Source organism: Scleropages formosus, chromosome 4 (assembly GCF_900964775.1).
Source record: "Scleropages formosus chromosome 4, fSclFor1.1, whole genome shotgun sequence".
Taxonomy (NCBI): domain Eukaryota; kingdom Metazoa; phylum Chordata; class Actinopteri; order Osteoglossiformes; family Osteoglossidae; genus Scleropages; species Scleropages formosus.
The window spans coordinates 6240685-6268599 of NC_041809.1; the positions used below are offsets into that span (position 1 = coordinate 6240685).

At 42.4% G+C, this 27915-nt stretch overlaps 1 protein-coding gene across 1 annotated transcript in view; it reads right to left on the reverse strand.

The window, feature by feature from the left end:
- galnt2 (UDP-N-acetyl-alpha-D-galactosamine:polypeptide N-acetylgalactosaminyltransferase 2) overlaps positions 1–27208 on the reverse strand; it is a 75223-nt gene extending 48015 nt beyond the window's left edge. The window contains exon 1 of the mRNA XM_018749546.2: positions 26850–27208. Coding sequence (XP_018605062.2) covers positions 26850–26945 — 96 coding nt within the window. The 5' untranslated portion in view covers positions 26946–27208. The remainder of the gene's footprint in view (positions 1–26849) is intronic.
- Between the last annotated feature and the right edge of the window lie 707 nt (positions 27209–27915).

The window sequence follows — 27915 nt, forward strand, 5'->3', positions numbered from 1 at the left end:
CCCAACTTCAGAACAGTGTGGACAGACAGGTGGCCAGATGAGCAGCCCAAAAGAAAAAGAAAAAATAAAATCCTCACAGCTGGTTCTGACAGCTGTTTAAACTGGGTCACTGACACTCAGGAGGCTCCATGAACCGATTTCAATCCCAGACATTAACAGCTCTCACTGCGAACACAAAGGATGTCCTTTATCGTGCTAAAACCCGACGGATTTCGACAGAAGGCATTCCTCATGTAACCAAGTCACCAATTAATCAAGACTGAAGACAGAGGTTTTTCCCAAGATTGTGCCACACTTCCGTGTGGTTGCATAATACTATTTTTATCTAACAGGAAACACCTTACCACTCTCCAGAAAAGTTTATAAACACTGCAGTATATCTGTTTGAAGTTTGTCAAAAGTTGTCCAGTGGGATCATATTTGCAGTCCAAAACCACACTCTCTGGGTTATTTAGGATAGTAATGACTGAGAAAGTCAAAGTTACATAGCCCTCTAACATTTATGTCTGGATGAAGAGGGGGAGGAATCTAACAGATATACAAATATTGCCCCCCCAATATTCACACACCATTAAAAAAATCTGAAGTGGGATATGGAAATTGGTTTTGGATTCCAGGCACAACCCCAGGATTCTTTCAGGCTGGACGTACTTTCTGCGAGGTCCTTCTCTGGTCTGGCAGATGCCTGATGGAGACCCAGTAGTCCATGGATGGTGTGGGTCTTTTGCCTAAAGGCAGAGCAAAGGGGGCATAGGACAGAAGATGCAGAGATCCAATAATGACACACGACATAAGTCTGTGGAGGAGCCTGAACCTAGGCTCACAAGAAGGGATTCTCTCCTAATGAGGGGGAGCATGTCACAATGCCATCGAATCAAAATAACAAATCCAAACATTCATTGCAAAGAATGTAGAACCTTTCCTGTAACAAAACCAGGTGGCTGGGGCTCGAGAACAGTTTGGTCAGTGACTGCAGTCTTCAAGAGAGATTTCTATGACTGTCTTAACACCAATATGTACCCAGCACACACCGAATCTTGAAGCAGAACTGGAAACAAAGCGGGGTTGGGTCAGACTGCCTGCTCACCTCTGCAATCACTGAACGCAACAACCAGTCAGCATTTTAAGGGAGCACATCGCTGGAACCCATTAGACCGATCACAGAGACCCATTTGCCAACTACTTTGCCATATAAGCACCATTCCACATTTGTTGCAACTGTTATTGGACACAGGAACCCAAAAGAATGACATGATTTACACAAAAACATTGTGGAAAGTAGGAAAAGTCGCTGCATTCAACATAAGGAAACATTTTTATTTACCCTCTACAGCAGCTTCTAACCAAGGTCAGAGAGGAAGAAGTCACCAATAGGAGGTGAGAAGCATCACCAGTTATAACCAAACATCTGCGGGCTGGTTGTCCATACCACAAACAGTAAATAATCCCATTGCACAACATTTACAGCACCAATTATATACACACAAACTTATTTAGCTGGGACTTTTCTCCAAAGTGACTTACAGCATTCAGGTACTTTGAATTATTTACCCATATACATAGCTGGGTAATTTTACTGAAGCAATTAAGGGTAAGAACCTTATTCAAGGGTACTACAGCCAGAGGCGGGAAACAAACCTGCGACCTTTGAATCCAAAGGCAATAGCTGTAACCACTATGCTACAAGCTGTCCCTATGCATGATAAGAAGTGCAATGCTCGCCTAATTCACGTATTTTATTGTCTCTGTTGAGCTGGGTCTGACTGTATGAGCTGTGCAGAGCTCCGTGATGGTAAGAGAAATTGTGGACAACCTTCAGTGCAGATGCATCAAAATATTTCACAATGGAGGAACCGCTTCACAAGTGACCCAACCTACTGCAGGAGAAACTAAAAACAATAATCAATTTTTCATTTTTTGAACACAATTCATACACAAAACTTAACAGCTGGACAGAATGGCAGGCCATCAAATTTTACTTATTGAACATAAACATAAGCTGAAATGATGGTGTACACAGTCCCCCCCGACCCCACATTTACCTGATGCCCTTCTCCAAGACAACTTGCAGTGTTATGATTGCATACTATGCAACTTATTTACTGGCAATTTTTCAGGAGCAAATTTTACTGGCAAATTTTTTTCAGAAAATGCAACCTTGCTCGAGGGTACTACAGCCGCACGATACAAACCCAAATCCTTTCAGTGCATGGTGACATTTATAACTAGTGGGCCACCTGCTGATCCACAGTATGTACATAGTGTCATGATCAATATGCCATGTAAGCCACACACCTACGAAACTATACTTGCTGGTTCCTTTCTACAGCTTTAGAAAAGAGTTTAATATGATCAATCCAGTCTATTAGATAATACAGTTTGATCCTTGAACCTTAACCAGAGAAACATGTGTAGGCAAGGACCTTTAAGACTGAAAGATATATGGGTGCACTGTCAGTCATAAACAAATTATAGTAACTTCATTAAAACTAAAACGGCACGGTGGCACAGCAAGTATCGCTGCTGTCTCAAAGCGCCTGGGCGGTGCAAGAGAACGTGGGTTCGATCCCCGCTCAGTCTGTGTGGAGTTTGCATGTTCTCCCTGTGCCTGCATGGGATTCCTCTAGTTTCCTCCCATAGTGTGTGAGGGTCACGGAATGAGTGTGTTTCACAGATGCATGGAAGAGTAACCCCTTGTAAGTAGTGTATCTAGCAGTGTAAGTCACCTTGGTGAATAAGGTGTGTGGGCTGGTAACACTACATAGTATCCACTGTAAGTTGCTTTGGATAAAAGTATCTGCTAAGTGAATAAATGTAAAACCATAGATTAAGGGAGTGACAGAAAACAAGCATCAATGGTTAACTTCCTTGACAGCCAACTGACTGCTATTCACCCCTCAAAAAGCAAGAATATGCAGGGAGATATGAGCTCCAAGCTATTTCTATAAGACAAATGACTGACAGAAGCTATAAAAATAGATCTCTCTGTATAAGAGCTAGAAGAAATGCTTTTCCGTTATTTATTCAGTGTTACCTCTTTTTCCTCTCAAGCATTTCTGACTATGTAGCTGACAACAGCAGCCCCAGGGGTCAAATTCTGAACTCACAAACAAAAGAAATTGGGGGGTTGGGGGTGGAGGCAGGGGGGAGAAGGGGAGGGAGAGGAAAAAAAAAAGTGTGGCACATTTTCCCCAAGGCTTAAAAAGATTGTGTGTCATTTCCCAGAGGAATTGAAGCCACCAGTCTTTTTCACTCATTTTAAACACAAAGCTAACCTTTTATTCCTAGTTTGTGGCAAAGGAGGAAGCACAACTTTTAAACCCTTGGAAAAAAGTTAGAAAGTAGACTAGGACAAAATAAAAAAACAAAAAAGGCATTTTATAATTCTGAAGCATTATGCAGGGATGGAGAAACTTTCCAAGAGTTCTAGGATTGGTTAAGCAGCGAACGATGCTTTTGCTTTCCGGAACGCTGATAAGGCATTTTGGGAAAGTTTACCTGTGGAGCTTTCTCTCATTACACCCAAAAGATGCATTATGATACATTAAACTTTTATGCATTTTCTTTCTTCCCTTTTCTGAATTCTCTTTCAGATTTACGAACAAAAGTCTGTAGAAACTTGGAGATTGTTTTAAAGAAACCAAAAAGACATAATACAGTCATGCAAAAGTACAAAGCTGCTGGCTGCACACATTTCCAGAGCCCCGTTGTCAATGATGCCTTTTAAAAAGATCTTTCAAGAAATACAGATTGTTATGAGGCACTTGATTTCTATGTATCAATCTGGGAATGAGTCAAAGAAAAATAAATAAATACAGGAGGTCTCTAGGTATTTCCTTGTAATTACTAAAGTGGAAACACATGCTGGCTTTTTCTTGTTGGCATCTGTGTTTCACAGCGGTCAAAGCAAGCTCCAGCCAAGAGGAAGAGAGCAGCTATTCATCAATCGTTGCTGTCTCCATGTTCTTGTGCTTGAAAAAAAAATCCTGTCTTTATGAATCACTCCTCTTCGGCAGCCAAAGATGAGTATGCTGAGCACAAGTGATTTACTGCTTTTAACATTGCCCGAATTCTCTCCCATAGTATCCGTATTCCACACGGCCTTTTTTTGGCCGTCACTTTCCATCACTGCTTAGCAAGTCTCAGTGGATACAAAGGACCCGAGTGTACCCGAAGTGAGGATTGTTATGCAATCCAAAAGAGCAGAGACCATCCTGATCCCCTAAACTGGCACATTCTACTCCCAGTTTGTAGTCTCAGGTCATGTATTATTCATTTATTTTTTTTCTCCTCGATGACTATTTCACTGGACATAAAGTGCCAAAAAACCATTCATGCTCACTGTGGCACCTTCTTCCTAAATAAATTGTATCTATAAAAAAAATACGAGAGGCACCGTGGTTCCGGACCTCTGCATTTCCAGCTGTAAATACAGCCTTGTCATCGCTACTCTGCACCGAGGCCTGCCTATATTTCATGTACAATGACAGCTGACGGTCATATTGCTGCTCCTCTACATCACCCATGTAGACAACTGTGTTTTTCAATGTTATGCACACACGGGCACCGTACGTTCAAATGTTCCACTTTGACTAACCATTATCCACTCATACAGCAGATGGAGGATAAGCTGCCATTATCATCATCATCATTACCATCAGCAATGCTGACTTTCTGCTATATTTACATATTTTTCAATTTAAAAAAAAAATTCTGAATAGGCAGGTTGGGATACGTGGGCAAGTTTAAATGCTGATAAAGCCTTTTGATTTCAGTTGTTGGCTGCGACAACTTTAAGCCAAAAAGAAAAGTAGGGGCTCTGCCAGTTTTCTGTCTTCATGCCTTCTTTGACAACTGCCACCCCCCCAAAAAAAAAAAAAAAAAAAAAAAATTCAGATGCCCAGTTACAGGCAGAGCTTGTGAGGCATGAAAAGGCCATTCCATATTGTCCTTCACAGAAGCAATTTGCCACTGACTACTAAAGTGGCAGCACGCATATCCCAGTAAATACATAGCAGGCAAAACAAAGTAAACAGCAGATGAAAGAAAGGCACCAAACAGGCAGACTAATGGTAAACAAAGCAAACAAACCATATTACAGACAGATGAATAAAGCATGCTGTCTCAAACAAAGGTAAGCAAATAGACTATAACCAAAAGAACATCATCTGGTGAAAAAGATGAGGCAAAGGAAAGGGAAGGACAAAGTCAAGCAGGCGAGGAAGGATTTGCAAAATGTTCTTCTTACATTTGAGAAAAATGAGGGCAAACAGCAGGCATCTCTGCCATGCCGCATCCAATAAGATGCGCCCAAAACCGTCTTTCACCCATCCAGCAAAGTTGTCTCCTAAGCTCAGATTCATTAATGCAGCAGCAGGCGACTCCTGGAATACCAAGTGGTGCATCAAGGAGAACTGAGCCTGTCATTACAATGAAGGGGTGCCAGCACATCCAGGCTTTTGGCTAACCCTCTATCCTTTTGTTCACCTAGGACTCAGAAATTAAAAACAAAGACATAGAGAGACTGGAAAAATGTGGACAAACTTCTTGCAGGAAAGCTTTGTAAGATAAGCTTTACCAACACTGTTCACCTGTAATCGCAGCTTAGTTTAAAAAGGGTGTAGACTCAGGGGGGGTTTTTTTTTTTTTTTTTTTTTTTTATAAAGAGGCATCCAAAGTTATATGGGTTTTGATCAGACTCATTAAAATCACTGTTTAGATAACATAAAATAACCTCTGCTTACCTGCTTTCTCAGGTAGGAGAGTTGTGATTATTGGCCAACTATGTAATCAGCAACTAATTTTCACCTACATAAATGATGTTACACCACTAAAAACTGTGGTTAAAGCGAGGGGGGGGGGGGAGAACCCACACACACACACACACACACACACACACACACACACACACACACACACACACAGTCTACAACCGCTCGCCCTGGGTGGGGGCTAACCGGAGCCTAACCTGGCAACACAGGGCACAAGGGACACAGCCAGAATGGGATGCCAGTCCATCGCAAGGCACCCCAAGCAGGACTTGAACCCCAGACCCGCTACACAGCAGGCCCAATGGAGGGAAAAAGACACACCAACTAGAACGCAACACGCACTGCACTCTTTTCAGGACACGAACCACAAGGATAAGTGTAACAGAGTCCAGAAGAGGACAGGCAGAATTTCTGAAAAGATTCATGCAGACTTCGGGCAAAATGCATTTCACAAGACTTCTCATGCTTCAGACCCTGCAAAAGCAGAGATTCTGATTTACCACCATCTGGGTTTGTAATAATTTATTCAATGGATTTTAATTGCTGGAGCAGAGGCCAGTTTCTCCTTTAAACTGCCGCCATTAGCAACTTCAAGCTGGTCTAACCAACTGCAGAACATGGGGCATCCAGGTCCAGCACCGATTATCAACATAACTACAACAAGGCCTCCGATTCCTCAAGGTGTGAGCAGAAATGTTCAAACAGCTGTTGTTAAGCATGGTGCTTATTGCCGTTTGTATTATTTTGTTTAGCTGATGCTTTTCTCCAAAACAACTTAGAATGTTAAGCTAATTACAAAGAGTAACCCTCACTACAGTTGGGTAATGTACCAGTTCAGTGTGGGTACCTCGCTCAAGGATACAACAGCAAGATAACGGGTTTAAACATGGGTTCTCAGAGTAGGATAGAGCCACTACGACACCTGTTAGCTACATAAAGGGAACAAAAACATAATTAAATGTATGGTGACAGTTACTTTATGGTTATTTAAAGAAAAAGAAAAATTAAAAACAAAGCAGGATATTACTTTAACAGTCAGGAACTTCCTCGTTGAGCAGAACCAGTTTGATTAAGACTGAAGAATACGTGAAGCCTGTGGATCTGTTCACAGACCAGCAGCCACTTAGTACTCGGTGGGAGATCCCAGCCGGGGAGGTGGGAAAGTCTGCTTCATTGCTATAAAGCAATGAAGACCTGTAGAAGGCAGCAGTGTGGATTTTACAAGGCCTCCGCAGAGAGAAACTTACAAAAGCCAAAAAACAACCAGGCTGAAGAGGCTGGTCAAGGATATGTCCCGTGTTTTAGCAGAGCTATGGGGCTCTTGGGGGATTTTCACGGATGGGGGATTCAGCATTTAAAAAAACCATTACTGATGTCTGCAAGTACGTGAGGATGAAGGAAATTGAAATTTCAATTTGGGACAAAGTCATACATCAATAAGCAAACCCCAGCCCAAACAATTAATCATTTAAGCAACGGTAGCTCTGATGTTACAAAAATGCAATAACTTCCATACAAATTTTCATGTGTGCGTCTTTGATAAATTTGGACTCAAAGTTGAGTAAATTTCAGTAAAGTCCACCAGCAATGTCTATGACAACAGAATGAATGACGTTTGTGAATATTACTAATTACCAAGGAAGAGAGAAGGAGCACCAACCTCATGAGCATAACATAAGGGTACAATAAAAACCATTACATTACAATATGTGCTACTGCATGGTGGCAAAACATTAAAATGCAAGTCTTCGTCTCACGCATGGAGCAAAAACAAAAGGAACTCACCATGAATCACTCACATTAGACGTAACAAATGTTTGCAGTGTTCGTCTGTGTAATCCTAATGATGTTAAGTGTTGGCATGGGAAAGGTCAAGGCTTAACAGCATGCAGATTACAGGTGACAGTAAGTTTCTGGAGCCCCGCTGTAGCCAAAGCAGCAACACTTCAGCAGCAGACCATGCAACATAAGACTAAACCTGCAAGGAAGTGAGAAATTCTGGCTATACCAGACTGTATCCGTGACTGTCAAATCCCTCTATTGTGACAGGAGTAACGTCCCCCAATTTCACAGATCCACTATGTTCCTGCCCACACTGGAACACCGTAATCCTTGTAAAGCTTATTGTTAAATACAGTATACAGAACCAAAAATAAATCAGAATAGGGTACAACAATGCATCAGCAACGCAGAAAAAAAAAACTGGGCTACATTCTTCAGTGTTTGGGTTAGGAAGCCTTAATGGAAAAATGTACAGGGGAATGGAATTGTTATTAAGACCTACCTATATTTAAAAGGTTACAATTTACATGTCATTAATGACTGACTGGTTTACATTACTATTAAACAAAAAAAAAAAAAAAAAATACTATGTTAAGAAAGCAGTTCTCTAAACCCTTTGCTTGAATGTCCTCCACCACAGAACAGAGCTGTCCACAGTTTGACATGTAAAAACATCACACACGGAGCAAACACGTGTGCAATCTTAGCACCAATTCATCGCACCTTGATGATAGAAGAGCAAGCCTGGTACTGTAAGGTTTACCTTCCCCCAAGTTATTATGTCAAAAGGATGAAGCCCTGAAACAGTCATTACATTTTATTACAGGCAACGTAATGATGCCTATAGAGGACAACTCTTCTAAAGTCTTCAGAGTTCCTCGAAAGGCACAGATGCTATAATACAACAGATGGTCCTGTTGAAGCACAAATTCAAAGTTCAGTAATATATGGGATGGTATTAATTTAAAAATCCTATTAAAATATGTTCCATGTTTCCGATCTTCAGATATCCCAAGTACAATAACACAAATCACGCTGCGGGCATTCAGCCCTTGGACCACTAAATCTCAGCATTGACAAATGCACTCGTCCAAGAACTTCTTCCAATTAAAGCAAACAGATATCAATGTAGTCTGTGTACAGGAAAATGTTTTTAAAGTTGGCCAAACTGACCCCCAAGAGGCTGGTGGCACCTCGCACAGAAGTGATGCAAAATCAGCTTTGCACTACAGCCAGTTAAACCGCATGATGCTTGTGGAAACTTGAAGGGGTGGGATGTGTCATCGGCCTTTCCCTCCTATGCTGTAGCATGCTTCTCCTCCTCTTTCTCAACAACAAATGAAGACATCCATCTTTTACAGCACAGATGCATTCCAAGGATGCTGACACCACAGCAAAACAGCTCAGTGACCAGGGTTCAATCTTGATGCAACTAAGAAAAACAATGTTTAGAATATGCATGCAAATAAATGCCAAATACAGACAAGATGTTATTACAGTGCAGGTTTATGATAGCATTTTGTACACTGTAATTTTTAGATGTCACAGGATGAAAGCATCTGTCCACCAACAGATTAAATTAGTTTTCTGCTGTACTCACACTTGATCGTGCTGGTTGTCAGACTGACTGCACTAAATTTTAACAGCTGGGAATATTGTTAATACATACTGTAAATATATAATAAATAACACATTTGGGTACTGGAGAACTGAACTTGTAAGACGGCCACTGCACGTTAAAGTTAACAGTGCATCACACACACACACACACACACACACACACACACACACACACACACACACACACACACGAGTGAAGCTGCTTGTCCTGAGTGGGGTCGCGGAGAGCCGGAGCCTAACCCGGCAACACAAGGTACAAGGCTGGAGGGGACACACTCAGGACAGGACACCAAGCAAGACTCAAAGCCCAGACCCCCAAGAGAGCAGGACCCAGCCAAACCCGCTGCGCCACCCTGATACAATGCACTCTCTTTTGAATGGGCCAAGCTCATTCATGTCATTTGATGACTGGAAATGCTAACAACATGGTGCAAATCTGACTAGGGACTGCTTAGGGGAGGCAGAGGTACACCCATTACCTCAAGACCTCATAACCTAACAAGTAGTTCTGCAGTCCCCAAGATGTACAGTCCCCCTTTCTGTGTTGTCCCAGCACACACTACCATGATTACAGCGTATGCAATCCAATAAGGAAGTCCTCCACTCAGCAGCGAAGCCCCAGTAACTAGGCCTGGCATCCAAGGTTTTAATTCCATAATGTAATCCATCTGAATGGGTGCTCTAATCCCGTCAAGTTTGCTGCAACGTGGGACTGAGCAGTTTTTTTCTTTTTATTAAATTGACACAGTGATTAGTCATGCAAAGTGACTGACAGACCACATTAAACCAGCATTATAAAAGAACATGTGGAAGTGTTTCTCCACCCAGAGTCTACAAAACATTACCAGGCAATCCATGCAATTTGTATTTTAAGGCGTTTCATGCAGGCTTCTTCCATAGTGGGGTACGAGTACCAGTTTGCTGATTAATTGGAAGACATACCCACTTCTCATTACCATAATTGTACACTTTGTTAATGTCAAGACCATTCCCATAACTGGTGCACCTAACCACACCCAACCCCACCCTGCTCTTTGGCTTCTACTGAGCCTATATCAGGAGACAACCTGAAACAGATGCTCAGCACAGAGGATATTGCACAAGGAGAATCCTTTCAAGAATTTCTGACAAACTCTTCCCATACAAATGTTCCCCCCCCCGAGTTGTCTGTGTACTTTCCATGAATATACAAAGGACGGGACTGAAAACAGTTGCAGAAGTGAAGAGGCGGATTCATTTGGTGCAAGTAAATGCAAACCATTTAAAGGTTGTTACTTTCAATGAGCAGATTAAGATTTTAAGAATCAGGCCTTCTCAGCTCTTCTCAAAGAAAGCACTCAGCAGAAACCATTTGTCAGGCCACTCAGCTGTTCTTACAGAAACAAACACTTGTTCAATTGAAGCCCCTCAAAAAGCAGAATGCAAGAATCTGTCTTCCCACTAAAAAAAAAAATCCACAGGTCTAATAAAGAAATCAATTTTTTTTTTTTTTTTTTTTTAAAAAAAAACCCCACCATATAAGGGCTGAGAATTAAACAGTCTAGTCTCCCTCTCAGGTAAAGGGTCACATTCAATTACTTTCTACAACTGTTTTGCACAAATTACAATATTGATGCAAATAAAATTTGAAAGCAACTCAATAACAGTACCTTCAACTGTAAATTGCTGCATAATTAAGGCTATTTATCAAATTACAGTCCATTTACATCTGCAATTACAGCTTGAACTTTAACTAAGGCAGAGTCAGCACTTAAGAGAAAGGATCTCTCCCAAGCAAAAACCTCCAGAAGAAACCCCATAAACACCATTGTTAATGTCATTTACTGCGCATCTCTTGGTTAAGTAGCAGAGCGCCTCTGCCACGGTCAGAGCCAAGTCTGGTCCAAATTTGAACCAGAACTAACGTTGCTGTAATACCTCCACAATATCGCCCTTCTCACTTAGTGATCACACAAAGACTGAGTTCACATTTCAGTCCAAATGTGTAATTGTTAACGAGACATACCAAGCACAAGATCTCACGCCACAATGCAATCCACAATCTCTTCTCGTCCCTTAAATCGGTCAAAATATATTAGTTGCAATAAGCAAACAAGCATCATAATCATTTATTAGTACAATTTCAACTGGGAGGTATCAGTGATATTTTAGTAAACGTCAGGAAATCGAATAACAGCCATCATTCATTAAAATGAATGTTTCAGCAATCCAGCAACTCACCATCTGTGCAAAACATGGTTTCTGTGACACCAAACAAAGCAAAGCTGTGCCACTCAAAGTCAGGCACCTCCCTGCAGCTGCATTTACATGAAACTACGATCAAAATATTGAATTGTCAAGATTCTGGACAGGTCTGAATAACCGTTTAGGTGCTGTGAACCAGGTTCATGTGCTGTGTCGCAGGTAAGAGCTGATAAGGGGACAGGCAGAACAACTGTTGTGACTGTTGTGGCATTTTCATCACACATAATAAAATGTATTTCATTTCAAAGAGAGAATGTGAGATCAGATAGACGGATGGTCTGAGCAGGAGTACAAAGGGTATTTTACAGGTGGACAGCAGTACAATCATGGCTACAGAACTAATTCAAGGCCCCCCATTACATACAAACCTACAACATAAAATTCATAAATGTTAACACAGATTTTAAAAATATAACAAAAGTAGTATTGTTAGATAAGAACACTGGGAGCAGCTGGTAGCATAGTGATTAGCGTTGCTGCCTTTGGACCCAAAAGTCGCAGGTTCGATTCCCACCTCCAGCTGTAGTACCCTTGAGCAAGGTACTTACCCTAAATTGCTGCAGGAAAAAAAGTGACCCAGATATATAAATGGGTAAACAGTTCTAAATAGCTTAACATAAGTTGCATTTTTAGAAAAGCATCAGCTAAACGAATAAATGTAACTGTGTTAAAGAACAGCAGGGATCACAGGAGTTATAACTGTCACCTTGCAATCAAAGTCCTGATACAGTAAAAATAACCCTGCTACATAAATGGGTAAATAAAGCAGCTTAGTATATAAGCCTAATACTGTAAGCTGCCTTGGAGAAAAGCATCAGCTTAGTAATTAAACAATACACACAAACTGGGCAAAACATCACAGTCACATCAGAAAAATGTGCAGTTTGTCTATTTTAAGTTGGGCTTTAATGGTGGACAGTTTACTTTATAATGCCATGAGGGTTTGGGGAGTTTAATTCTACAGGCCACATCCCTGAAAGTCAGGATGGCCGTCTGTTTGACTGACAAAATTGCTGGCGCTGGAAGACAAGCCTAACGCAAACGCATCTAAAAGGATGCGAATAAAACGGGAAATGCCACAAAACAGAAGATTTTCAGAATTTTGGCTTGCAAATGAGCGCAGTGACAACTGGCAAGTTTTCAAGTTCTCCAGAATCCTTTGTAACTGCATACTGACAAGCAGGCCTTGTGCTTTATGTTCATTTCTTTATTTAATTCTTGGAGGTTTTTCAATGCCCACATTGGAAAACATGCAGTGGGCACTGGCAGACTTATGACGACAAAGGGGAGGGTGTATTTTTTGCTTACAGACACCAGAAAGTTGGCAAATACTGCCATGTGTCAGCATATCACCTTATGAAATACTTTAAAACAGGCTAAGAGAAGGAGATTTTAGCACTCCATAAATTAATTGAGCATTTTTGCATATTTGTCTAATGGCTTTGATGTTTTCAATTCAGATGGGGAATAAGTGGTAGGGGCACTTTCTGGCATTTTTTGCAATTGAGGGAAGTCAAAAAAAATTAAGATAAAAACAGGCACACGATTGCTCACGGAGACCTGCAATGTTTCTGCCGGACAAAAATCGTTCACGAACTGGACGCTGAAGAGAGTTCAGAGCCTTCAGTCAGCTACAAACTGCATCTACCCTTTACCAAATGATACTCTTTAGACCACGATTCCTTTGAAAATATTGGCCCTGTGAACAGTCAAAGAGCCAAGGAAGAGCAGAGTAACATAACTGGTGTAATAGCTGAAGACATTTACTGCCACCAAGAAGACTGATCCTGTTCTGTACCCCTGAGTAAGATATATGCTTCACCAAAACACCCCACTGTATAACTAGCTAAAACACTTACTTGGGATAAATGAATCAGCTAGGTATAAGCCATGAACATGAATTTTTTTAATCTTATTATTCTCTTATGTGATGGTTAATTTTAAGGGGTTAAAAGGGACCAAAACCAGCAGGTACTGCAGAGTATTTAAAGGCCCTCTCTACGCCTTACATGAACAGTGTCACACCTCACACCTTGGTGTGGGGTGAATGCGCTTCCTCTAGCCAAGAGTGTTTAATAAAGTGCCCAAGTACATGAGAAACAACTGCATACAACATTCACGAAAGTCCACAATACTTCTCATTTGCTATCAGCAGCAGCGCACCATACATATGTAAACATCCCTCCTCTAAAACACAAAGGGAGACCTTTAAATAGCCTCAGTTTGGTTCTTTTAGGAAGGACCCACCCCCCCCCCCCCCCCCCACACACACACACACACACACACACACACACACACACACACACACACACACACACACACACACAAACCGCTTGTCCCAAGTGGTGTTGTGGCGAGCTAGAGCCTAACCCAGCAACACAGGGCGCAAGGCTGGAGGGGGACACACCAAGGATGGGGCGCCAGTCCGTCACAAGGCACCCCAAGTGGGACTCGAACCCGAGACCCGCCAGAGACCGGGATCCGGCCAAGTCCGCTTCACCACTGCGCCCCCCACAGGACTGAACCATTTCCACCAAAATAAAGGAGGTATCAATGATACAAACAGGAATTCAGCAAATGCAAATGTACATGTCCAGTTACAACGAATGCATTTTATTCCCCCATTACATTAGACTTTGTCTTTCATTAAATACAATAATAAACTTTTTCCATTTTACTGGGACCGGCTACCCTGAAAAGAAGCAGTATTTAAGGTCATCTAAAACCTTTCTGGGGTCTTTTGCCAGGTGCAAAACATTACTGTTCACTAAATGATGCAGTGAAACAACCAGGAAAAGTTGTGTATATTTTGTGATTTTGTACAGGTTTAATGTTTATGTATGATATAAAGAATATAACCAACTCAAGGTGTGCATCCACTAACTTCGTTTAACTGTACAATGAAGGAGTGATTTCTCTCCTCATCCTGAACTGAGACAGACCTGCTCTGTCACACCAAGCCTCCCCCCCCCATCACACTATCCACCCTGAGTTTTTCCACAATGGGAAAGGTAGTCACCAGTGACATTTCATGGACCAGACCTATAACGGATGTTGAAATGGAATTGTTGTAGGAAAAGAAACCAGTGGGTGATCTGTGCATTCTGGTCTTTCATTGTGTGAATCCAAGATAAAGCACGGTAGTTTCCAAAATGAAATCTCAACCTACCAGGTAATACCTGAGGCTGTCCAGAGCCCATTTGATGGCCAGAGCTTCCTTTTCCCCCCACAGGTGAGTAGCTCTCTGGGCAACAGTTTTCTGCTCAGGTAAAGAACCAGCTGTTCTTCTCCTTGTGCAAGGAGGACTCCAATGCCTACAGCTGAGGCATCCACCTGGACTATAAAAGGTTTATTAAAATCAGGGCTAACCAAAACCAGTTGATGACAAGGCTTCTTTGAGTCCGTTAAGTCTGTTCACATCAATTCGTCCATGGCACTGGGTTTCTGACCAATTTCACTGTTAAGTTAGTTAGGGGGGCCGCAATCTCAACAAACTGGGATGATGTGCCGATACCATCCAATCAAGCTGAGGAAAGACCTCACTTTTTGGTATGTGAACGTGGACTGTCCTGAACAGCAGCTATTTTATCCACTTGGATCATATCAGACCTTGGCTAAGCTCATAACCCAGGTAGTCTCTCATCCTTTGCCCATTTGCACTTGTTCCAGTTCAAGGTTGTTTTGGAACAAATCACAAAGCGGCTACACCATTCGCTGAAGGATGGTTCAATGACACCCAGCTCTTGCATGGTCCATACCTCTGCTTTCAAACGCTCCGTAAAGCATTCAGGAACCCGGAATGGATGCAGTTGGACTGGATGGCAATCCTTGACATGAATGGTGTGATTGAACATGGTCATCCATCCCGGATGTGAACGAAACACTGGAGGGAATTGAACAAACAGAGCCTGCAATGCTAACTGTTGAGACTTTTCTAATTGATTAAATTTTCACCTGTGGAGAAGTGGGCCACATCTTTAGACTGCTCATGTCAGCCTCAATTTCCTCTTCCACCTTCTGAACCAAACAGGTGGACTTTAGGTCTTCCCTCTCCTTCCACTCTTTCAACAGGTTACAGGATACATCTGTGACTTCTTTCCTTTTTCAGGATGAAGAACTTAAGTCATTAGACCAACTTTCCAGACCACTTCAAGTTGCCCCTGCCCCTTAGCCAGCAGCTTATTGGTCCCTGGACAGACTAACCATACAACAGCTCAAAAGGTGAAAGTCCTGTTGATGATTGTGGGACGTCACGATAAGCAAAGAAAAAGAATGGAAACCACTTATCTCAATCCTTTCTCATGTCTGCAACAAATTTTCAGAGCGTGGACTTGAGGGTTTAATTAAATCTTTGTACCACGCCATCAGTCTGAGGATGGTAGGGACTTCCAACAAATTCCAGAAATACCAAATTATTGGAGCAGCTGTCACATTACAAACTGATATCAGTGCCTTGGTCTGTAAGAATTTCTTGTGGAAACCCAAATCTAGACAGCAATTGTCCCAGAGCTGTGATTATTTTATGGGTGGTGATGGAATGCAAAGGAAATGCTTCTGGGTACCTGCTAGCTTAGTCACAAATGACCAGGATGTACCTAAACCCAGAGCTAATTTTCTCCAAGGGGCTGATAATGGCAATGCGTTGAAAGGGTGCATCAATGATAAGCAAAGGTTGAAGAGATACATGATCTGAATTTCATACAGGACTAGTTTTCTGACATTCGGGGCTAAGAGAAGTATCTGCTAATAAGGGTACTGATGCCTGCCTCAATCTGAGACAAACCTGCTCTGTGAATCTGCATGAAGTAGCACACAAGCAAAACAGACAAGAGCTGCACCAGTTTCAATAAACAGCTTAATTACCAGATCATAGCAGAAATGTCAAAAAAATATAACATGAATGGTGAACAGGTGTACTGCTGCTCTTTGAAGTGAGTGTGTTTTGAGATCATTCATACATTAGGATACATATTTATTCGGTATACTTTTTCTAGAATGAAAAAACATTAAGTTACACATTAATGATTTCTCAGTAGTTTGGATAAACAAAAATAAAAAAAATCTGGCAGCCATTTTGATTAATTGTCCCTATATTTTTTTAAAATCCTTTACAGCTTAAATTCTAAGAACCTAGTAAGTGCAGTAACACAAAGCTCTGCTTGTATCATGTTGTACCTCAAGCAGTAAGTTCTTTTAGTGTTTAAAAAAACAGATGTTCGGTTATAGAAGGCATAAATTAAACAGGAAGGGGGTAAAATTATCAGCACAACAGACAAGTCAAGGAAATCCAAGAAGGAAGAACGTCAGCCTAGATGCCATATCAGAACATCTTCCTGTGAAAGCACTTTGGACTGTCAACTTTTCTTATGTTTCTGTTAACAGACATTTTGACTATAGAAGTCATAACCATGCACCCAATGCTTCAAAGATAAATTTTTTAAAACATAATAAAAAATGTGGTGTGTGTTGAGTGCTGTCACAAGATAAGATTCATATAGCAGCTCACTTCCCTCATGATGAAAGTGCAGAGCACACTATAACAGCAATGCTCTTTTAAAAGGGCTTCTCCAATTCTCCTCCACTTAGATTGGCGTATGATCAGTACAAGATGCATGCCTGAAGTGCAGGCACATGTGTCAGCTGAAGAAAATGTAATCTACAATAAAATCCTTAAGAAGCTAAAACAAAATTTCCTCTGCAAGGGTCTTCATTTTATCACTTCTGATTCAGCCATTTTTAGACTGTCCTCACTTTCTCTACATGTAGTGATTACTTTTACTATGTTATTCTTTATCAAGCTGAAGCATTTATTCAGTTTCAGGCTATATTTGCTAACAGATTCTTCCAGATATTCTGTTCCACAAGCAGAGAGAGATCAAAACCACTATTACCTCACTAAAATTGCAAGAGTCTGTTGCTCATGGTTACTAGGTTTATATATATATATATAAAGGAAGATGGGGTGTGCATTCAGAGGAAAAGGACAGAAGGAACCTTAATACCCATAACATCTGAGATGTGAATGACCCCTTTGTAAGGACAATAGTGGTTTTATGGCACTGGATCCAAGCTGTGGGCTGTATCAGCCTTGGTTTCAGATGTTTGGTCTTCAAAAATAGTACATACTACAAGCAACCCTGGAGCTCATATGCTCACAACCATGTGCCTTCTTGGACTTATAAGGAAGAAAGGCCTATATTACAGGCAAACAAAAGGCTGCCAAAGTGTGTGATCACAAGGGAGTGTTATGCAAAGTAATGGAGTGCTCATCATGTTTAATGTGCATGACGATCTTAATGTGGGAAGAGACTTTTCCCTGCCACCCTTTTTACTCATTTTCCTTTCAACATCATTCAGGAAAAAAGTAGCTGTAAGACTGCAAATGTATAAAAACTATAATACACACAACAAAGAAACAAGACAAGAAATAAAGCAGTTTAAAGCATGTCATCTCTGAGTTCTTTGGAAATAAGCACCTCCACATTCTCAAGTGCATGGGGGGGGGATGCAGCAAATTGTGCAGAAACTGTCGCTGTAAATCCGTTGTTCATTGAAGCAGCAGAACTGAGCTCTAATTATCAGTGATGAGGGCTCAGAACAACACCAGCCCTTTTCCATATTTCGCAAATTTAATGATGCAATATGCATATTTGGCCCATAGCAACAATCATGCTGAGTTTTCAGATCATCTCTGTAATGGCTCTGGAATCTCAGACCTGCAAAAAATTAATAAGCTGCTGCACAGGAGTTTGGGGGATGCCAGTGACAGCTATTTCTGTTCAATAAGGACTACTAAAACCATGCTATATTAACTAGCAATAAAAAGTTAAAATAAGACAGACAGCAAAAAAATAGCCATTTGAACAGGGGACAGGTTAGACCATTTCCATGCAGTCTTAAAGCACTCTATTAAACAAGGATCCGTAGGTTTAGCACCTTTGGAATGAGGACAAAAGCTGGCAGAAAACCCATTTAATGTCTCACATGATCATATAAAGGCCACATGATCAATCTGCAGAGGTCATTAGCCACACATCAGGAGATCTGAACGAGGACATGAGCAAACGATCAATGCCTCAGAGTGATCAAGTCCTGCCTGTCCTTCAGCCCCAATAATCCTCTGCAAAACCATTTCATTTATGCACAGGCTGACAAAGCGTTGCTCCCAAAAAAAAAAAAAAAACACTCCCCAGAGGAAAACAGATGGTTTGAAACCACCAGGCTGTGTATCAGACATTATATTTGATAGCACACAGGGCCAATAAAAATTTTAAAGCACATTCACATGCATTAAAGCTTGATCTATATATCATCATAATATGTCAGATAACAATACAAAAAAAATGTTATGCGCCATTACTACAATGTTCAATAGTTCCACAGGCAAGGAAATGGGTTAGAGATAAACGTGTCACACTGTATATTGTTGACAACTAATGTAAAGGGCTGTTTAGACACCATTTTATGGAGTGTGACGATTCTCTTCCGGTGCAGGAGGGCTGTTGGGGCCTACAGCCCGACACTCATTGTGGCGATTTTCTAAGCACTCACAGTGCCCCCGTATACTGTTTCAGTGCTTCACAAGACCTGATGGCTCTTTTTGACAACAAATATAAAAATACTCATGAAAGGCTTTCACAAGTGGAGCTTTTCCACTTCAAACAATTTTTCTGAGATCATGTCCTCTTAAGTCCTCTCTAGATAATATCCATAAAAAAAATTTATAAATCTCATTCTTGGTATGCAGCCACATACTGCACTTATACTTTGACACTTTTGAAGAAGAAATTAAACTTAAATTTTATTAACAACTTTTAATTTATTGTCAATGCATTCAATCTGATGAGGCACTGACGAGCATTTTACTACTGGCCACTTCAACAGAGCCGTCATTTAACAAAAACAAACAAAACTTATTTCCTTAGATACTGGGGAGACTTAGAAACCCATCAAATCATCAGTTCCAGAAGGTGAGCAGCATTCAGCTTGATGCAAGAGTCTCTGTATAATAATCCTCATCCAATTTTATAAATAAGATGGGTTGCATTGGAACTAGGGTTGTTTCCTATATTCCACTTCTAAGACTCTAAGATAAGACTTTTAGATTCTAAACTTCTTAGGCAAGCCTTCAAGATTTCATCACATGACCTCTGCAGTACTTGTCACACAGGTAACCATCTCAACCACCCACATTGCATCTGCCAGAGCAGTTAACTTTCCTGCCACAGCACTTCTCGGAGTAGACTACATCTTATGCAAAATAATGCTGTAGCACTGATAAAAATGGCAGAATCATGGCCGCATTTTATTGTGCTCAGATTTAAGTCCAGAAGATTCAATCAGCGAAGCATTCAATCCTTTTTATCTGACCATTTAAGAAGTTCCGCTCTCCCCAAAGAATTTTAAAAGGCTTTCAGAGAAAAGATTTCCAGTGAGTGCTGCTGGTTCGATGCAACAGGCACTTGGAACACAAATTAGGAGACTTTCTACTTTTACAAATTCTTGGAATGAATTGTATGTATGCAGCACCCATCACTTAGGAGGAGCAATATTCTTTACTTTTGCAAACAAAGATGCAATTGTCCACACAACCCTTGATTTTTATATATATTGCTGTCCGGTGGGTCTGGGGTTCAAGTCCCGCTTGGGGTGCCTTGCGACGGACTGGCGTCCCGTCCTGGGTGTGTCCCCTCCCCCTCCGGCCTTACGCCCCTGTGTTCCCGGGTAGGCTCCGGTTCCCCGTGACCCTGTATGGGACAAGCGGTTCTGAAAATGTGTGTGTGTGTATATATATATATATATATATATAAAAAACTTGCTACTCATCTTCCTGGCATGGTTAGTAGACAAAACAACAGGATACAAGACAGTTGGTCCATCCTTCAAGGCCCTGGGCTGCATACTGTTTTAAAGTAGGACAGAACCACACAATCCAACAACAAAAGCCCAGTTTACATTCTTATAGAGATATTTTCAACATACAGTGAGGGCATTCTAGCTTTTCATGACAACAGGAGCCTTAGAAACACTCAGACCAAGAGACCTAGAACCAAATGTATTTGCAGAAGTCAGTTTCAATGCATGTCCTATTTTCTCTGGAAATGAGCCAGCCAGCGCAAATTAAAGGCTCCAGCACAAAGCAGAACCATTTCAGAATGTTCATCCAATAACATTACACCGGTACAGCAATTCTAACCAGTGATCACATTACAAAAAAATACCTATGAAACACTGACAAAAAAAATCTGAAGCCTCAGTTTCCTCTGTACATTGACAAAACACACAAAGGATTGTATCTTCAGCATTCATGTGGATTTTGAACAACATTACTAAAAAACAGAAAGTGCAGATAGACAAAAAGTGCCAGCTTCAGGCTGTCAACAATGACACATGAGATGGGTCAACCTCTTTAGACAAGAATTATGCTGATGAAACAAGCAACAAAGCAAGCATGTTTAAGGAAAACCTGAAAATGGCAGTCAAATGAAATATAAAAGCAATAATTTTTTCCATAATGTGAAGAATCCAACAATCTTCAAACCAGTAACTAAAATCTGTTAATGCATGTTCTCATTAACAACAAGAATCATTTCCTTAATTACAATATTGTGAATAACATCACTCGACTCACCACCAGGGCCAAGGATCAAGGATAAAAATACACACTGCTCAGTTTTTAACATGGAATTTAAAGTTGTACTGAACGTGCACACAAAATGTCACGCAAAGAAAATCATCACAAGGTGCATGTCAGTCCTAGCAAAAGAAAACGGGGGGGAAGGAAAAAAAAAAAAAAAAAAAAAAAAAACTTAGCTTGTCAAGATGAATGAAGAAAAAATTCTAAACTGTTTCCCTGAATAATACTTTTCATGGAATTTAAAGCAAATCACCTTTATTTCTATTAGAGAACTGTAGTTATAATCATGTCAAGCACCAGCTGGGTTTTGTCAAGTGCCTTGTTGACTGAGCCTGCCTGCCTGCCTTTGCACTTCGTCTGCATGGTGACTGCACCCTAGGAAGAACAGAAACTGACAAGACACCAACACAAAAAACAACATCAAGTTCGGTAGACCTCTGAATTTGCTCTCAAGCAGGCTGACTTCCCATTCCTGAACCACTTCCACATATGGCTGTTGTAGACTGAAGAGTTTGCAACAAGCCTAATGAGTAACCCATTGCAACATCTGCATCTGAAATGGGGTTCAGGGACATTGTATCCACACACGTGGTACTGAAACTCAAGCAGACATAGTTCAAGAGGCCTTTTTAAAGCATCAGTGTATTTTTTAAAAATAAAAAAAAAAAAATCCACAGACCTGAGACCTCCAACTAAGCCAGAAGGCAACAATTTCAACTTTTATTGCTCTTAAGACCATAACCAAAACCACAATGTGAAACAGTAGCAAAACATTTAGCTGTTGACAGAGCTCAGAGCCCTCCAATATTGACAGGACTTTTCTCTGTTTGACAGGTAGCTCTGACCGTCCCTCTCCGATGCGGACACTTACAACAAGTGCCGCCATCTGCAGAGGTAAACATGATCATCACATCCGTTTGTGTCACCCGTTGATGGGAATGAAAGAGGACAAACACAGATTGTCCCAATTCAGGGAAAAGCACATAATCACCTACTCACGCCTGCTGAGTAGTGTGCCCTTTTTCAGGAAAAACAAAGCCAGCTCAATCCCCCACACCACTTGTAGGTATTAAAGGGAGAAGAGGGAAAATGTAAAGGTTCAAGGGAAAGACAGGGATTGGGGGCTTTTTGCTGCTCCTAAACTCCACCTTGAAATTACAGCATGTGGAACAAAAGGACAGTGGTTTATTCCCCCTTCCTCCAAAATGTAAACATCTAACCTCATCTCAGTTCTGTCTCCTACGCATTAAGTCACAACTAGAAAGTCTGCACTTCATTCATTGTTGGATGTATTGGTTGGTTGTACCCTAAAATAACAAAAGGAGCAATGACACTACAACAGAAGCTCCCTGCCCTCCCCACACAAGAAGGACTCTTCCTTTGGGGGAGGAGACCTCTGACAGCCAAGCTGCTCTTAATTTTTATGTGCCATCATAAAAATTGAGTGAAAGACAAAGGTCAGAGAGAAACAGCAGTACGCTACATGCTCTGCACCTGGGACGTTACATACACATCATGCATAGACAAATAGCTAAAGGTTAGTGGAGAGAGAACGCCTCCAAAACCGGTCCCTCCACAACACAATGTTTGCAAGGAGTAAAGTAAGAAAACAGCGCCAACTGTCTGCCTTACTGTGTTTGCAAAGGAGAAGCAGAAAAGGTCCTTCCCCATTGTGAAGTGATAAAGTGTATTCTTGTGAAGCTTTACAAGAGATTTGCATCAGGGCCAGTGTCTGGCCACAATAGTAACACCTCAGACTCTTGAAGCAAGACCCAGTTAGCATTGTTTTAAAAAAAAGGGGGGGGATTCAGGAAAGCTGGTAAAAAGTCACAAGAAAGTCACACTTCAACTCTATGGACAATGTGCCTAAAGTCTTACAAATTAACAAAAGGGTTTGAAACACTATAAATCTGCCAAAGTATATCTGAGATTTCTTCTCAGCTGATATTCTTTAGCCTTTGAATTTTCTTTTCCCTACATAATGCAAACTACTCCTAGGTCTTCTCAGCTGTAACATATTTCACACAGCATAGTACAAAACTAAGAGAGTCCTGTCATGAAGACTTGTTTTCTTCATTGTCCCATTTCTATGTTTGTTTTCCCAGCATGCGTCACTCAACACTATGCTACCTGCAGAAAAGTCCAAATTTACATTATTCTTCATTCAATACACTTTCACGATCCTATTATCTGCTTGTACAACAGTGTATCTAGTATTAGCGGAATCTCTCTGGACAGCCAATTGCATTAGAGCGGCTGTATTTGGACCCAAAGCTCGCAGGTTCAAATTTCACCTCCTGCAGTAGTACCCTTGAGCAAGGTACTTGGCCTCTAAAATTGCTCCAGTAAAATTACCCGGCTGTATAATTGGTAAATAGTTGTAAGTATCTTAACATTGTTAGTCATTCTGGAGAAAAGTGTCAGCTAAATGAATAATTTCAAATGCCTGCACTTGCATTTCCAACCAAAACCTTATTCCATTACTGTATCTGCCCCTGACTTGCCAAGACATTGTTCCTCTGTCACAACTCTATTGCAACTTTGCAATATGTCAAACACCAAGACACCATATTCAGTAAATCAAAAGCTGGGGCTATATTAAATAAAATATACAGCTACTTTAATAAAGTAAATGGAGTAAAGAGCAACTCTACTTTTACAAAACAAATGACGCTCCAATGGTACCAAAATCCATTCTGACACACAAATCCAATCGAGTGGAAACATCTTCTGATTAGGAGCACTGTGTTTTTTTTTTTTTAAAAAAAAAAAAAAAAAAAACCTCAGTGTATCTAAAGCAGGAGACAGAGCAACACAGCAGATGGCCCATCCTGCCTGCTGAAAAGGCACAATGACAGCACCAACATCAGGGGCCCTTTCTGCTAAATGTGTCTCCCTTTTCTGCCAAGTCATGGTAGCAGTTTGCACTACGCCACCCCCATCTTTCCCTCCCACCTCTGATTCTCACACACGTGTGCTCGCTCAGCTTCCAGAGAGAAGCAGGACACAAATGTCTACAGGACGTTTGGTTGAGACCCAAAGCAAAGCACAGCAGCAGCCCTGTATTCCAGTCACTTGGGAATTATATGACAACAACCAGATTCAACAGTATGTGGTCAAAGTGAGCGCATTCACAAACCTCATACTTCCAGTGCAGACGGGTTTTAATAAGGCGCCCCAGCTGTCTGGGGCTGCCCTGTTGTAGGCTGGTTCCAGGAACAGACTCCAGCACTGACTTCTTCAATCTGATCCTGGTGTGACATGGCTGGTCTCAAAGAGGCCTTGAAAGCACCCCATATTAACCTCATGACTCTCAGCTCCTTTGCTGCATCACATGTGCAGCAGACACTTTTTTCCAGTCCAAAACAAAATGCCTTTGACCACACCCCATGCTGAAACACAAGCTTGGTTAAGCATAACTATACTTTTCTGCACAATGTCTGATTTGAGGACAAAAGGCAGCAACTCGGCTCACCAACTCATAGCTAACAAGGGAAGCGATTACCATTGCGGAATATAACTAGATTTCAGTTACGGCTTTTCCAGGGAACCATAGCCTGAATGCTTTGATGTCACTACACCACACCACAGAAGCGATCCAGTGTACAAACAGGGTTCGAAAAGCAAGAGGGGCTGCAAATCAGGTGGTCTGCCTATCATTCCATACACTTCACCTACCCCCTCCTGCTCCTCAACATTCTCATTTCTCTAGGGCAAAGTATCCAAACTCCCAAATCAAATTACGTGGTAGCAATGATGCAAGGATAAAACATGGGATATTTACAAACGTTTTTCCCCCTTCCAAATCACATTAAAAAAAAATAACAGCTTTAAGATTGTGTTTTCAGGTCTATCCCAGTCTCAAAAGCCACCTCTTTTCTCCGAGGGGTATCAGCACCATCTCCTACCACTTCTAAATTAAATAATCCTTCTTTTACACAGAGGTCAAGGGTCTTTATTTCTTCCCCCTACCATGCATCTCAATGTCAGATTTCTACAAGTGCTTCGGAGCTCTGGATTTGCAGGATGTTCCTCAGCCAAGGTGCTGGGAGACTAATGCGCGATAACTGTCCTAATGGAGATTAAGTCCTCGGTTGATCAAGTGCGAGTCTCCATGCGCTGCAATCTTTCCGCAGCATCTGCCAGTACGGCGGCTAGCGGAGAGCTGAAAGGTCACAGCTCTTCACGGTGACACATACAGCACCTGGGCGTCAAGCCGATTGCATCTTTTTGTGGCGCAGGATGCTGGCCAGCTCAAACTGACACGAGGAGTTCTGCCTCAGCCAAGACAATTTCCAGTCTCAAGAACTTGAGGAAAATGGGAAAACTTCAAAACATAAACAAATATTCAGCATCCCTACACATGACTTTGCTCCCCCGGAGCGGAAATTACTATGCTATTCCTCACCTGGCAATTCACACAAGAGGTAATTATTGATAATTATTATTATCCTTTACTCAGCTGCAGCTTTGTCAAAGGCAACTTCTATTTCAGATAAACAACTTCACATTAAGTTAACCTGATTATACAGTGGGGTATTCACACACTCTGGGGGTGCTGTGGCGCAGTGGGTTTGACCGGGTCCGACCGCGTCCTGCTCTCCGGTAGGTCTGGGGTTCGAGTCCTGCTGTTGGGGTGCCTGTAGATGGACTGGCATGCCGCCCTGGGTGTGTCCCCTCCCCCTCCCCCTCCAGCCTTACGACCTGTGTTACCGGGTTAGGCTCCGGTTCGCTGCGACCCCACTCAGGACAGGCCGTTTCAGCCAGTGTGCGTGTGTGTATTCACACACTATATAAATTCACAGTCAATAGGGTTATTAAGGTGCTACCGAACTGTGAGGGATTCCCGTCGACAACATTCACACTGCGACATTTCCAACCACTACGCCACCTGCCGTCCTCAGCTAATAACTTTAACACTGATTTTTTTTTTTTCCTTTTTACATTATTTCACAGGTAGTACGTCAAGTAAAGCAATTTTTTTTCTAAAATAGCATCCTTCTTCTGTCAGAGAAGGTAAATGTTTACCTGGCTCGAGGAACTTGAAGTTGAAGTGAAAAAGGACTCCGTGCAGGGCAAAATAACACAATTAAATGCAGGGGGACAGTTTCACTGCTTTCTGTGACTGAATTTAAAAGAGAGAAAAAAAAAAAAAAAAAACTAAGAAGAACCTGACGAACATTTGATTTGTGACCGCGCGCGACGGGGCCACTCACTCACTGCGCTTATTTGACGAGCACATCCGAAATGACGGATATTATCACACGAGACGTCTGCGTAAATAAGTCACGCAAACAAACAATGAAGTGTATGTTAAAAAAAAAAAAAATTACTTAAACAAAATTCGTTGCACCAGAGCAGCTACAACAAACGCGCCGCACGTTAACATGTCGGTCAACGTTACGCGGCCGCGACGGCGCGCGGCACGAGAGAGCTGCAGACCCGCGAGAGCTGACCTGCGTGCGCGCGACCGGACCGACAGACTTTTTCGAGTATAAAACTGGACCCGGGCAAACTTTATATACCACCAGCAGTGGGCATAATAGTAACGGTATTAATAGTGTAACAACAGCTGCGCGTTATCATTGTAACATGATCATAATACAACAGTAGACATGATTTAGACAAAGAAAGAGAGCGCTGGTCCCGGAGAACTAACTACTGTACAGTGTACACCGACCGACCGCGCGGTTGTCTGCTCGATCTCCAACCTCGCGCTGATGCCTTAACCAGCCGGAGGAAGGGGAGAACGGGAGCGAAGGAACAGGGAAAGCGAGGGGGGGGGGGAAGCCTACCTTCCGAGACAGCGTCGTCCCCGAGTAGAAGTAGTACGCGATGCCGAGCACCCAGAGCACGGCGAAGCACAGCAGTATCCTGGACTTCCTCCGCATTGCCGCGGCTCTCTCTCTCTCCCCGTGAGATGAGCGTGCGATCGGCGCGAGATCACACCGTGCGATCACCGCGAAACCAGCGTGCGGTCGATGAACGCGCAAGGGCGGCGCGGCGCGGCGGGCTTTCTCACAGCGCTCGTTCACAGAGAGCCTCCGACATCGGCGGTGCGACTGCGCTCGGCGCGGCTCCGGCAGCAGCGCAGACGGAGCAGCGAGAACAGGAAAGAGCAGGAAAGCGCCGACATCACCGGGTTAGAGGGGAAAGGGTGTCCGCCTGCGGTCCAATCACACGGCGCCGAGCGCCGACACGGAGACACGCAGCCGGGGGAGGGCGCACGCGGGGGGGGCGGGGACATCTGAGCGCGGTGGTCGACAGACACACACACACACACACACACACATACACACGCGCACGCACGCACGCACACAGACAGAAGCGCGCGCGTATAGACGTGAAGGACTGGCTCGTTCCGGAGAAATGGACATTCATTCTTTCAAACTGTCATCGGCGCACGGATCGTTTCGTGGATGCAGTGACACACAGCTGAGCCCACGGAGCCCACGCTGCTGCTGCTGCTGCTGGTTGCTCTGGTGGCCCCGAGCTGTAGGACGTCCTGCTCTTTGTTTAAAAGCGCGCAGCTGCTGCCCCGTATATATTCCAGTCTGTCGGCTCCGGATTTAATCGCATTGAACGTGTGGCCATATCATCTCAGATCAGCAGTCGGAAGCAGCACAGTTGTTGAGTACAGGAGTGCGTGTCTGATCTGTGCACAGCGCACCGTTAAACCCGCGAGTGCGTGTTTTTAAATCGTAACCGCTAAGAGCAGATGAGGCAGAACCACAAAAAAAGACACGTTTTGCATCAGATTTTATCACAGTAAATTAGTGCATGAGAGCAAGGGTGGCTCCTCACCAGCATCCCATGCACAGATGTTGGTCCTGGTGTCAATGAGATGCTCCTGCTGGTGCT